The sequence below is a fragment of the Vitis riparia genome, chromosome 17, assembly GCF_004353265.1.
Source record: "Vitis riparia cultivar Riparia Gloire de Montpellier isolate 1030 chromosome 17, EGFV_Vit.rip_1.0, whole genome shotgun sequence".
NCBI classification, from domain to species: Eukaryota; Viridiplantae; Streptophyta; class Magnoliopsida; order Vitales; family Vitaceae; genus Vitis; species Vitis riparia.
The window spans coordinates 9,779,264-9,792,717 of NC_048447.1; the positions used below are offsets into that span (position 1 = coordinate 9,779,264).

General features: G+C 37.1%; 2 protein-coding genes across 4 annotated transcripts; both read right to left on the bottom strand.

Moving 5' to 3' along the window:
- Positions 1 to 222: 222 nt before the first annotated feature.
- LOC117904832 lies at positions 223 to 6,550 on the bottom strand. 3 transcript variants are annotated; one of them, XM_034817604.1, is made up of 9 exons: positions 5,975 to 6,550; positions 2,866 to 3,217; positions 2,417 to 2,450; positions 2,073 to 2,288; positions 1,473 to 1,562; positions 1,116 to 1,181; positions 935 to 1,026; positions 802 to 849; positions 223 to 644 (listed from the first exon to the last, which is right to left on the bottom strand). In XM_034817604.1, exons 1-9 carry the CDS (start codon positions 5,979 to 5,981, stop codon positions 533 to 535), a joined length of 1,017 nt encoding a protein of 338 aa, XP_034673495.1. In that variant the 5' UTR covers positions 5,982 to 6,550; the 3' UTR covers positions 223 to 532. The 3 variants fall into 3 exon arrangements, with proteins under 3 accessions (XP_034673495.1, XP_034673496.1, XP_034673494.1); XM_034817605.1 differs by lacking the exon at positions 5,975 to 6,550 and adding an exon at positions 3,965 to 4,505; XM_034817603.1 differs by lacking the exon at positions 5,975 to 6,550 and having other exon boundaries at positions 2,866 to 3,933.
- Positions 6,551 to 6,654: 104 nt separating this feature from the next.
- On the bottom strand, positions 6,655 to 11,074 carry LOC117904834. Its single transcript, XM_034817606.1, has 6 exons — positions 10,677 to 11,074; positions 10,191 to 10,304; positions 9,132 to 9,212; positions 8,284 to 8,456; positions 8,042 to 8,138; positions 6,655 to 7,246 (listed from the first exon to the last, which is right to left on the bottom strand). Exons 1-6 carry the CDS (start codon positions 10,935 to 10,937, stop codon positions 7,130 to 7,132), a joined length of 843 nt encoding a protein of 280 aa, XP_034673497.1. The 5' UTR covers positions 10,938 to 11,074; the 3' UTR covers positions 6,655 to 7,129.
- Positions 11,075 to 13,454: the final 2,380 nt, after the last annotated feature.

A 13,454-nucleotide genomic window follows, 5' to 3' on the forward strand; every position in this document is an offset into this window, starting at 1 on the left:
TGGGAATGGATTTAGGAGTTCAAGTTACCGTAATACCCCTCTAAGTCCGTGTTCCTACAGTCTCTAACATTTTGTTAATTAACAATGAATATGATGGTCAATGTAAGATGAACAAATGAATGAGTAGCATAACCCAAGTGGCATGAAATGCTGAACTTTTAGGAAGCCAACCAACAAGAAAAGGAAGAAGAAATAAAATACAAATACATATTGGAGGCCATATAAAATGAAGAATTTCTGTGTGGATTTCTTTCTTTTTTTTCATTTTTCAACTTGAGTTTGTGTGTAATTACAACTATGCCACTCCTTTGGGAATGGTTATATGAACAACTAAGAATGTTGTTGTCATTGTTTATCTTCAAAAACAAAACTCACTACATTTCCCATAATGTGAACCATTTCTCTATGACTTGGGACTTAAAACAATAATCTGTGTGCATCTTTCTTTCTCTTGTATGCTAGAGTTGTTGCTACTAAGAAGAAAATTCACAAATAATAGGGACCATGAAACCGGGTAATCGCCTGAGTTACCTCACATGTGATGGGACTCAGGAAACCATTTAGCCAAAAGGAAGTGTTTCAGCTTCATGATCAACGCAAAGACGCCATAGCATGGGATATGCATCAGTGCTACCGACGAGTACCTGAAAATTCCAATTCAGCCAAACTTAGTAGATAAATTATTACCTAAGACGGTATTAATGTCCATTATTAGATAAATCTTGCTAGCAAGCTCATGAAACTGTTACAAGCAAGCAATCTTTTCAAATAAAATTTAGAGTAAGGTTTTCTATTACATACCATAATGGAGAAAAAGGAGATGACAAGTCGAGAAATGGATATGGCCACCTGTTATAAAAGTGGAAAAGAGTTAAAGAAAGAATTGAAATTAGATGTGTTTGTTGCATAAACACAAAAAAGAGACAGGTTTTACCAAAGTGAGACAATAGCATGGACGATCCACTGGAAAACAACGAAAACAATTGTCCACAGAAAGAAGTATGCGATCCGAAACCAGGGGAAACGCTGATCAAGAAAAAACCATTCAGAGACAATCAAGCAAATGAAATTAGAAAACAAATTGAAATAGAAACCACCATGGAACTGCAACTCACCAAGCGATTCAAAACAGCATCACCAAACAAGAACACAGCATTGATAGTGTGCATATTTATAATCAACTGCCACAAAAAAAAAAAAAAAAAAAAAAAATTAACCCACCATTGTTCAGATCGTAAACAGAAAACAGAAGGTGCATCATTGGTAAATGTCTGTTTTGTAGTATTGGCATAGTAAGTATGCAGAAAAATCATGCTATTTCAATGATACCTTTGGTGATCGTTTTAATTGTTTCTACAAAAATTTCATATTTCAAGAAAAAATCAATATTCCAGGCTACTTGAAAAATGTATTTTTTTGGATAGAATTGTATGATGATGAATGTAGAGCTGCATGAAGTATATGATACTTACAAAGTTCAAATTGTAGTCTTTGATGGTAAGAAATGGAACTATTATGAACCAAAACACGCAATCTGTGAGCATCACTGCACCTGCATTCATCTGTTCACGAGAAAAGAAACAGAAAATGTCAAAAAATCTAGTGTATAAACATTAAAACCAACAGAAAGATCTCAACATTATTGTCAAGGGTTCAGCTCCATTCTGCTTGGTGAATCGCTATTTCATACAATAACCAATTACAGCAGGCTACATCATGGTGTGGCACCCCATGGAGGGGTGCCACAATCAATTCTCGGAAAAGAAAAACTGAACAAACATTAAAGCTTTTCAACCTTTGTGCCATGGTGGGACACACCAATTTTTCACTTAAGATGAACCAGTATGAGCAAAACAGAGATGAGCAGTAGTGATGAAAATTTGAAATTGATAACCAAATTTACATGCTGCATGAGAACCAGACATTGTATTATGCAACTAAAAATTCCAACAAAATCATGATTGCAATACACTTGCACTATATTAAATTCAACAAAGAGTTCAACTGAAAAGTGCTAAGAGATAGGAACACACAAAAGCTTTCCAATTGTTTACGAGTTTTCATCAATTTACCTGGAAAATAATTTGAAACACATAAGCCCAAATTCCGGCAGCTTTGCGGACATGTTGTCTGTCATGGGAATGTGAAGTTTTTGCTGTATTGGACAAGTTAAAATTTTCTCCATGCACCCTGCCCTGCTCTGCATCTAAACCCGCATCATCAACACTTTCACCACCAACTTTGTTGTGATACTGGTAACATCCATACATGGAGAGCAACGACCCAAGCTACAAATAGTCAAATGTAAGTTAGATTGTGAGGAAATATATAGACAAAAAGAAGAACAATGTTCAAGAGAAGATGTAGATATTCAAATAGCCCAAAAGAAATATGCATCCGAAGGTAGATGACATACCCCAAAATAAATTGTGATCAATGTAAAAGTCCACCTGTCCAACACAGGAAAGTCACTCATTAGAACAATATAAAATAGGATGGCTTATGATTAAATTAACATCGGCATTGTTCTGAGAATCATGTGAGAATGAATATCAAAACCAGCTTTCATCTTTCTTCAAATTTATGTGAGTCCTTCAAACACCTCTATAGCCATGGACCAAAAGATCAGAATTATTTCCAACATAAGTCTACTCATTAGTTGGCAGAAGCTGCCATCTCTGTAATGCCCAATACCTAAATATATAATCTGTTTCAAAGCCATTGATGCTCAACCATAAAAGCCCTCTTTCGAGTTGAACTTAAAGAAGAAACTGTATGAACATATGATTAAGAGAGTAAAGACAATACAGATGCCAATTCCTATTGTATCATCATTATAGGTGGAACTGAAAGAGAACAACTTACTGAGTATAGAAGAAAAATATGCTCCCTCCATCCACAATGGCATTGATGATTAGCAGTACCAAAAGAACAAAGAATGCGAAGACCCGGAAAGCCAGCAGCCAAACAGGGTGGATTTCTTTCAGGCATGGCTTCCAAACTTCATCCTCATACAAAGCTCCTGCAGTGTCATTCTGGGATTCTCTGTTTTCATGTTGTGAATTGCGGAAACCTTCGTATTTCCATATGAGAAAGGAAGCAAAGACAGTGGACATCAAGATCCATATGCCGCAAAGCAGTACCCTCCAGTTAAGCCAGTAACTTGACGTGGTTGTATCGGCAGTCATGACTGGCTGCCAAGAAGCTCTGGAGTTTCCTGTTAAAAAATCCATGGAGTTACTTCTACTTCTCTGATTTTTCACTGACTTTATGTTTGCCACAATGCCCAATTTATTTCCAAATCATTACATGGGAAAGAAATGAAAAGAAACTTAGATCACCAAAAGCCCAGAAAATTAAGAAAAAAAAATTGAAAGAATTTGAACAAATTTTTAATTGAATCAAAGGCCCCTGGAAGCGATTCCCAATGAAAGAAAGAAAAAAGCAGAGGAAAATTTCAGGTTTACAAGTCAGATGGGAAAAACCAAGAGAAGCTAACAAATGAAAGAATTTTCACTACGGGGAAAACCAGGAGGAGAAAAATCTTCTGCTATAGGAAAAACTCTAGGAAACCCAACCCCCACAGACCCAAAACGCAGAATAGTTTATCAAAATAAAGCTCCAAAAACAGTGCTGCAGAAAGCCCATTCCTTAGAAGAACAAAAAGACAGACAAGGAAAGCTCAAATGCTCGAAACCCAACAAACCTCCCATTAACTCAGAACCCAATGACTGCCCAAGACCCAGACATGCAGTTCAAAATACCCCAATATAGGTCAGAAAACATCAAAACCCATAAAAAATTTGACCTCATTATCCCCTAAAACAACGCAAAGATTCCAAACTTTAGGTGGGTTTTTGCCCAGAAAGAAAAAACACAATATTATACACTAAATGACATTAAAGATAAAAGGCAAGAAGGAGAAGAAGCTAAATTCCAAGCAAAGAAAAGGGCTGATACTTACAAGAGAAAGCAAAGAGAATGGGTGGTGGTGGTGTGTAAGAAGAGATTCTTTGCTTGTGTTTCTTTGTAGAGAAAACTAGTAAAGGCAAGACATAGAAGAGAAAAGGGTGCTCTGCTTTGAGCTTAAGCTTCTCTTTTTCTCATCATCCCCATAAATAAAAATACACTACTCTCCCCACACTCTGGACCTCCACTGCATTGCATTGCATGCTTCAATCTCCATACATCTCCATGCAAATTTTTTAAAATCTCATTCTTCAAGATTTTGTCACCTTTTCTCAGTCTTTCAAGAAAATCTAGAGAGAAAAAGAGAGGAGAGAGAAAGTGATATTTGGATCACAGACGGAGACCCATCTGCTATTTTAATTGGATTTCATGCTGGATTGTCTTGAGATGCTTTTTCATTATATAAATTTAGCTCTGGTTTCTTCCATGTCACTGTGCCCTCCGTTAAAGGTATAAAGCAGCGGGAGCACGGAGAGAAATTAAATCCTACATTCAACCACTATGGCCTTCTCCTACAACCTCCTCTGACCCATCAACCCATGATCTCCACCGTTGATGGGTCACACTAATCAGCCACATGCCAAAATGAAAATGTGATGACAAGCCATGAGTTGGTGACCCATGGGCCGTAAGGACACAAAAGTTAGGCCTGTGATATAAAATAGTCACAGCTGTGGTACAACCTGACACCCTGTGATGACATCTGTAAGGGGCAATTTGGTGATTTTGTAGAAGCAGAACACACCCTGAAATTACCAACCCCTGTTCCTGTGTTTGGGAACTGGGCTTGTCTCTTTTTCATCAGTACTGTTTGAATGTTTAGCTGAAATCACAATTTTTGTGGTCCAGGCGACAGATTTCTAATGTTGGCATGCCCTTTTCCATGTCTTGGATATAATTATACCCATTTGAGGGAAAGAAAAGAAAAATAAAAACAGAAATAATTCATTTTTTAATTAATTGAAAGAAAAATTAGATCCACATACTTCTAAGATTTTCTTGTCTGAATTAATTAGTCATGTTTTTCTGTCAAATTTATTGTGATTATATCAAATATCTTTTATTCTCTTTTATGCAAAATGAAGTAAAGAATCACATGGTAAAATCAATGGTGGGTTTTGTTGGATTGGAGAGAAAGAAAAGCAAAGAAAAGGAAAGAAAATGATGGAAAGTTAAAAGGAGAAAATATCGGAAATGGGTGGGGTGAGGTTGACAGGCTGGTGATTTGGAGGGATGTCTGGAGGACAGGTGTCAAGCTTAGGACGATTGTGACATGTCTAATGCTTTGTCATACTTGATCCCCAAGCCACCCAATCCAAATTCTCCATTGTCTGCATTCTACACGTTGCTTCCATCAAGGGGTTACGCTGAATTTGGTGGGCTTGGTTGCTTCTAGGCCTCCTGGAAAGAGGCTAGAAAATGTAAAGTAAATGGCATGTAAATTTCTGTAAAGTGAAGAATAATTCAGGGAAGTTACAGCATTACTCTTCTGGCAAATTCTCATCATGCTTCGATTACCCATTACAATGGAATATATGAGCATGACAATGAGAGAAATTATGGAAATACCTCTATCTTCTTGGCAATGGGAAATGAATGAAGGATACTAATTCCCCTTTATGGATAGTTTGGTATGATGTCTTGAATTCACATGGGTTTGCACCATCCAAATAAGAATAAAAATAGGATAAGAATAAAGGTTAAAAAAAGTAAAATTTGATTTCCATGCTATTGAATTTTTTACTTTCATTCTCGTTCTAGAATATAGTCCAAAACAGTAATGAATGGAATTGATTCGTTATTCCCATTCTTCATTCCAGAGTTTATGAATGAAGAAAACTTGAGCATGGAGGCAAAGAAGGTATTCTATTTCTATAGACATTCAAGTCCAAGAACAAGCATGTTTTCTATCACTTTTGACTCTACTGCAAGCTCAATCATGGCGGGCAAGAATCAAAAAATAAATAAATAAATAAACTCTGTGTGCGGAAGAAACAGTACATACCTTCCATGGTGAGGAACACAATGCAGAACCCACTGGAGTTTCAGAAAAGAGAAAAATGCAGGAGGAAGTACAGCGAGGAATTGATAAATAACATGTTCAGGCCAGTTTACAAGTTTCTATGTGTGTACGAAGGACTTTGGCACTCGGCACACACGGTTTCGCGTATTCGGCACGGAAACTTGCCAAGCAAGCAAGTAACCCAAAACCCAACTGCACATTTAGCCTTTTTTCCAGGAAAAATACGGTAGGAAAATAAGTGGGGTTGATGATGAGGAAGGTGCAAATAGTATGGGCCAGTTTAGGAGGTCGGCAAGCATGACCAAGCTGGTTGTTTCATGTTTCTGGTGCAGTGAGGAGGTGGGTGAGAGAACAAAGATGTGGAGAAGTGCTTGCTCACTTGTGGGGGGCAGCATCATTGATGTTGCACATTGTCCTTGTGTGCCCCTAAGCATAAGGGAATCGTGTGTGGAATCACATTGAGGCAACTGTTGTGAAACAAGTATGAATTTCAAAACCCTAATTCCCACATCATTGAAAAATGCCTAAAACCCCTACAACAATGACACCAAAGATAATACATAGATCACTTAGTACACCATTTAAGAAGGCATCAGAGAGAACAAACAAGGGGAAAAAAAAGAGCAAAAAAAAGGAGAGCGGAAAGAGTTCTGTTGTAGAAATGTCAAAAATAGATTTTATTTGTTACTGGCACACTGCCTATACATTCATTCGAAAAATCATACTCTCCAAATGGGTTCTCCAAAACAGCTTCACAAATGAATGCGATGTCTAGTTCCCTTCTTGCAAAATCAACAGAGAAGTAATTTGGAGAACCCATTTGGGGACTGTGACATTATTCCATTCAGCTCTATCAGTTGTCTTTTCTTTTCTTTTCCATTTTTTCTCTTTTGGAAGCTTTTCAACAAAGTACATCACCAGTTAGAGCTCCACCTACAATAATTGATGAGAGCATATCCCTATACAATATCCTGATAATGCAGGTAAATCAATACACAGCATCACCAAACACAATGCTTCATACTTCAGAGCATCAAATTGAAAGTAAAATGGCCTTTTCACCTCTTCAATTTGACCAAAATCTACAGCATCTTTAGGATGCAACACTTCTCTGCTTCTCCATTGTGGTATAATGATTCACATCTCAAATGTATCAGACTCATCTCCGAGTGTGGAGAGAGAAAATGGGGCAATTGCCACATTGAAAGTTTGAGAACCCACTTTGTCAATATGTTTCATTTCAAAGTCACCCTCCTGCACAGCAATAAAATCAAAGTCAACTTCAACGAAAAGAATTGTGCAAATTGATTTTAGGACTTCTTGATCAAAAAAATAATTTGACTTGTTATCGTAAAAAGAATTAGATGTCACCAGTCATAACAAGCATAAAAACATGCACAAAATGAGTTTATTTTTGGATACTTTTCAGGAAGTTCCATTCATTGAACTTGCACCAATGCATTCAGGACAGAAAACTAGATTTTTCAATAGGTCAAATAGTTCCTCTATATCAGAAAAAGTCATGTGGAAAGTCCATGCCAAATAAGGTGTTGCCCCCTCTTATGCAAGTCAAGCAACATGATTATGATGGTACCCACCATGGAGTTATGGCAATTTCAGTCATATGGATACACCTTTGACACATGCCCAACAAAAATTATTAAGGCTGAATTTCATGATGTGGAAAGGCAGATACATGAAAAGTTTTCCGAAACAGCAAAACCCAACTTATGTTGTGCTTGGAGGTGAAAAAAAATTTAAATACTCATCAAAACCAAGTTCCATAAAAATCCTCCAAAATGACGGAATTCCATACCCCTGATAAGTTTTTATAGAGGTTTATATCATATACTACTTCAACAATGATGCCATATCATCATTAGGTTTTTTTTTTTTTCTATCATTCAGTGCCAGTGCAATGGTCAAAGCTTCTTTCAGCAAAAAAATAAAATAAATTTTTTCTCCGAATTTTATTTTTAAAGAACAGATGAAAACCCAAATATTAATTTTAATGGAACAAATAAAGAAAGCAAAATTATTCCATCTTACCATTCTTCCATTTGGAGTGCTTAATGGGCATGCAGATGAGTACTCAAAACCGGTTCTAGGAAGTATAACTGGCTGTTCACCTATGACACCAATCCCCCTGTGAACAAAAGAAAAATATAGAATTCAATTCGAGGAAAGACAAATGTATCTTATGCCCCTTAGTAATATGAAAAAGCAGCAACATATCTATGAAGATCATAGATAGCATAAAAAGGGGAAAACGAGAAGAAGGAAAACCTAACCAGACATGCTCAATTTTTCCATTTGCATCTGTTATAATCCAATGCCTTCTGAGAAGTTGAACAGGGCGGTCTGAGTTATTGGTAATTCTTATTCTATATGCAAAAAAGAACTGCCCTTTTGAAGGCTGACTTCGACCTTCAATGTACACACTTCTAACTTGAACCCTGATCCCCTGAACAATTAGGAAAATTCTGCTTTAGACATATTCCTCGGTTTATGCAATTTCATGCAGAATTTATCTGAGGTTGAGACCTGGCTTTGCAGATAAAATCTAGAAATAACAACAGGTAGAGGTTCCAACCAGGGAAAGACAATAAAATAAATTCATTTTCTTGGGATGCCTGAACAACCTAAAGAATCTCCAAGCCATAAATTCATTAATGAATGAATTGTTAGATAATACCCATGAAGCACTTAGAATCAAATAGCCATTTAACACTGGTATATTAATACAGTTTCCATTTTCTGTATCTATGCTAATCAAAATATCCCACAGTATGACAGGATCAAGAATGAATGTGACTTTTACTTACATTTGATTAAAAGTAACAACTTTTCTTTTTCCTTCTTTTTCAAAATTACTATTTGGACGGTTATGATTAAGTAATTGATTGTTCAAGAAAAGTTAGTAATTTGATTATGACAGAGGGGAGTTTCATACAAACCATATCGACCAACACTCGGCATCGATAATTTTTGACAATCAATGAAAATTATATTTCATAAGGAAAACTGAAAGGACCTTAATAAGGCAAAGATTGAAACTACTTGCATGTGACATAATCAGCAAATATGAGAAAATTAACCTTAAAACCATCACATACAAATCAGGATGTTTAAATCATACCACGGTTGTTGCGTCACTTGAACATTTTAAGAGAGAATGCGGTGCAATTTCCTTAAGCTCATCACGGTATCTAGCTGCATCCTGGGAAAAGGTTACGAAAATCAACAGATCTATCAGAAAATTAGTAGATGTAACAACTTGAAATGAACAGACATCAGATTTCAGAATATGATTCCTAGCAACTAGACTCTTAATATCAAAATTTGAAACCAGAAAATAGAAATGTTGCATTGTCCATTATCATAAAACAATCAATCAAGGTACATGTCTTTTGCCAAGGGTTTCTAATCATGATGTCCTTTAAATATTTAAATGAAAGCTGGTGGGGGAACAATAAGAACTAGAACCAGAGAGAAATAGCCCCAAGATTCAGTGTTGACTTTTAGAAAAAAGTACCATCCATCAAGATTTGAGAATGGTCTATGTTTGGTCCTCAACCTGATGGTTTATAATTGGTTCTCAACCTGACATTAACCTTTTAGGTATTGATGCCAAATCATGGCAGGAAAGGGGCTGTCATGAAATTTGGCTGAGACTAGTTGGTGGTTAGGCAAACAAACCCTGCCAGTCATGAAATTTAAACTCATGCAATCAAGGAGTAACCCAACACAATTCCGCTAGACAAGGAAAGGTTCTTAAAAAGAGGACAAAAGGCCCATTTTATATACAGAACGGTGTTCTCAACAATTCCCTAGTATAGGAAAGGATCCCAACAAAGAGGATAAAAGGCCTATTTTGGCACAGGAAATGACATCGATCTCTTCGGTATTTGACCACATAAGGAGCCAAATGCCATGCCCTGCTGATAGACAGACAAAATTAATGTGAACAACATTAAAAATGTAGCTTTACACATTTAAAATGACATTATCAAAGATCACAAAGCCCATTGCACAGTGGAACACAAGATAGAACCAAACCATGAACTTTCCAAATGGAATTTAGGCAGCATTGACAATTAACCCAGATTCCAAAACCTCCCATTCAAATTGAAAGCAAAATAACATGCTTGAAGAACAAAAAGGTGGAAAAGAAGAATTGGGCATTCAAATCAGGTACCTCAAACCTCTCATCGGCGACTGCCTCTTTAATCAATCTGCGAAGACGCAAAACCGGCTCCTCTTCCTCAAACAATCTCAATGAATCGCGTAGTCTAGCAGCTTCTTTGTAATCCTACAACCAAAATAAACTCATAATAACTAAGCATATTTAATCCATTTCTCCATGATTGACTATCAATAAAACCTGACACAATCAACTGTTTGGTTCCCCAAAATTCAAAAATCATATGTTCCATACAAGTACAGATTTTTTCTTCTTCTTCTTCTTCTTTAATGAAAACCCACTTCTATCAAAATAATAATAATATCGGATTCAAAATTAGTATTTTCCTCCATTTTCTAATAATTGACATATAAATCCCAACAAACCACTCCATTTCTCAGTTGGGTTTCCGACGAACGAAAGTGGGATGTAGAAAGGCAAAACACAGACACCAAAATACAACCCACATCACTATACATAGAGAGAAAGAGAGAAGAGAACCTCAGATTTTGCAGCAACCTGCAGTTGCTGCTTCAGAAGAGCGTAAGTTTGACTGCGAGAAAGAAACGAGCTCGGGCTCTGATTATCCCCATTTGCCCCCGAAGAACAAGCAACAATCCTGCAATTTCTCCTAAAATCCCTACAATTCCCATCATCCTTTCTCGTCCCTGTACAATGGTACCCGAACCCGCCGCTGAGTCGACCAGGCCAAGAGCGCTCCCGGCTCAAATCGGGAAACCCTTTGAAACTCAATGCATGCATTTCCCTTCCCTTTCTCGAATTTTTCTTTCCACTTTCTCACCCACTTCGAATTAGAAAATTTTTCCGGGAAAAATTTGTGCGGTAGAGGATCAGAGAATTCCAACAGCGAAGTGTCATGATGGAGTGCCCCGAGCCTTCTGGTAGATGCAATTACTAAACCAGCCCTGACAGCGTTGTTAATCTAAGACCAAGGTAAGGGTAGTTTGGGTAATGACAAAAGGAATCTTTTTTATTTGCTCATGGTTGGTTTTCCGCCAGAGCCACACCAGCAGATTTTGGTGATTATGGTAGAGAACCTTACACGTGTCGCCAAGTAGTGAATCTGGAGATGTCCACCGTGGAAAATATGGACGGCCCCAATACTCTCTTCCACAGTGATCAAGTGTGAGTCCATCACCCATTGGCATCCACAATATCAGCCGTCGATTGAAAATGAAGGGCGAGTGACCTTTCCAATTCTTCATTATTATTGAACGACGTCGTTTTATCCCATAAATATAGGAGCAGTCAGGCCAAATGTTCAAATGTACCATCACCCTGGTGGGTACATAAGAAAGAAAGAGAGAGAAAACAAAACAAAATGCTACTTTTTTTTGGTAACACTATCGAATGGGTGAGAAGAATGGGAAGCCAAGATGTCATATCTTAACCATTTGGTCAAAGTAGAACTACACTCTCGATTGTAAATATAATTGAAGCTTCAATAGAGATGATTGATGTCGAGAATGTGATCTTTTTAACTAGAAAATAAGGTTTTGGTCAAAGACAAGACAATGATAAGTTAAGAGTATGCTTACATTTGGGGTATTTGGTTTCACTTTCAACCTTATCCATGCTAGACACAATTAACCAATCACACCAAAGGGACTTGCTTATGATCGTGAAAGAGGATAAATTGATTTGGAGAAGGATCATTCATTCCTACAAGGAGAAGGTTGCTATGGAAGAATAACTAGATGAGTTGAAGACTAAAGTTTGTTCAATGAGAGGAAAAATTGTCCACCATTTTGTTAATCAAATTGTTCGTGGATTGGTTAATGCTTTATTTATTACGAACAAACTAGAAGTGAACATAACACCAGGGTTTGCATTCTTTAATTTTCATGCAAAGTACGCCTGATAAGCTTACAAGGGCCCACATGGTTTAGTTTCATAATCTCTTGAGCGAGTTCATTTCTCATTTCTTGAAGTTGTGCACTTTTGTTTCTCAACACATATGCTCTTTATGACAAAGAAAGGACAAGAATTCCTTTTTCAATGTTTGCATGATTAAATGCAAGAGCATATAGAAGTATGTGAAGTGATTTAGGTGCAACTTTGGTCTAAGTAAAAGTTGTGATGATGTTAATGATCAAGTATAAAAGAAATATTCACTAGAGGCTATAAATATGCAAGTTTAGAAGAAGACATGGAAACTTCTATGTCTAAGGTGGTTGCAGTTACCAACCATGAAGAAAAAAAGATAGATGAAAATTTAGGGAGTTTTGTTAAGGAAAGTGACAACATGTGGAATGGTCTACCAACTCTACAAGGAATATTAGGGCAATAGTTTGAGACCTTAACCTAGATTTTACTAAATTGAAAGATACACAAGTTTTCAAGGAATTGTCAAGATATTGGATTTCAAGCGGCCTCGCATTTTGAAATGAATTCCTCTAAGAGAGACCCCACTAAATATCATGGTTTTAAAAACCGAACTGGACCGGTCCGGTCAATTAGACAAAAAATAAGTTGAACCGGGATCGAATCGACTAAATCGATAGTCCAACTTGTGAACTGGACAAATCGTACGATTCGATTAATTTTTTTTTTTAAGCATAAAAATGATGCCATTTTAGAGGATATAAAACCTCATTCCAAACCCTCCCTCTCCAAACCGTAGTTGTTGCCTGCATCTCAGCCTGCCCCGAATCGGTGGTAAAGGGAAGAAGAAATAGCGTGTTGGTCATTGTATTGCCAATAAGCTAGATCATGTATCTTGCTAGCTCAAAATGCTGGTAGCGGAGGAAGAAATTCATGAAGTGCTGAATACTGATGATGCCGGCGTTGCACCCACCCCGAAGAGCCACGCCCTGATAACGTGTGATGGGTGCGAGGAGACAAAGGCAGAGGACAATAACGAAGACGTCCCGGGGAAAGAGTCGGCGGCGGAGACCGCGGAGATTATACAAGACATGGTGGCGAGCAACCACAAAGGCTTGACAAGGAAGGTGTTGTCGGACGTGTTAGGGCTATTGAATTCGTGCTTATGGAGTCTTTGGAGTCCAAATGTGTAATGTGAAAATTTTAAAGTTTTATACATACAAAAAAGGGATAATAGATTAAAAATGATGAAATCTTCCCCACTTTGGAAAACTAATCCTTCACCTTTTTTCAACCTAAAAAATACTCATTTTTGACAAAAATGCCCTCATTTTTTTCTTGCAAAAGTAACAATTTCTTTTAAAACACACATGTAAATAATGAAAATATTGAAGGGTATCTATATCAAAAATGGGTTACTCTTCAAGTTCAAAA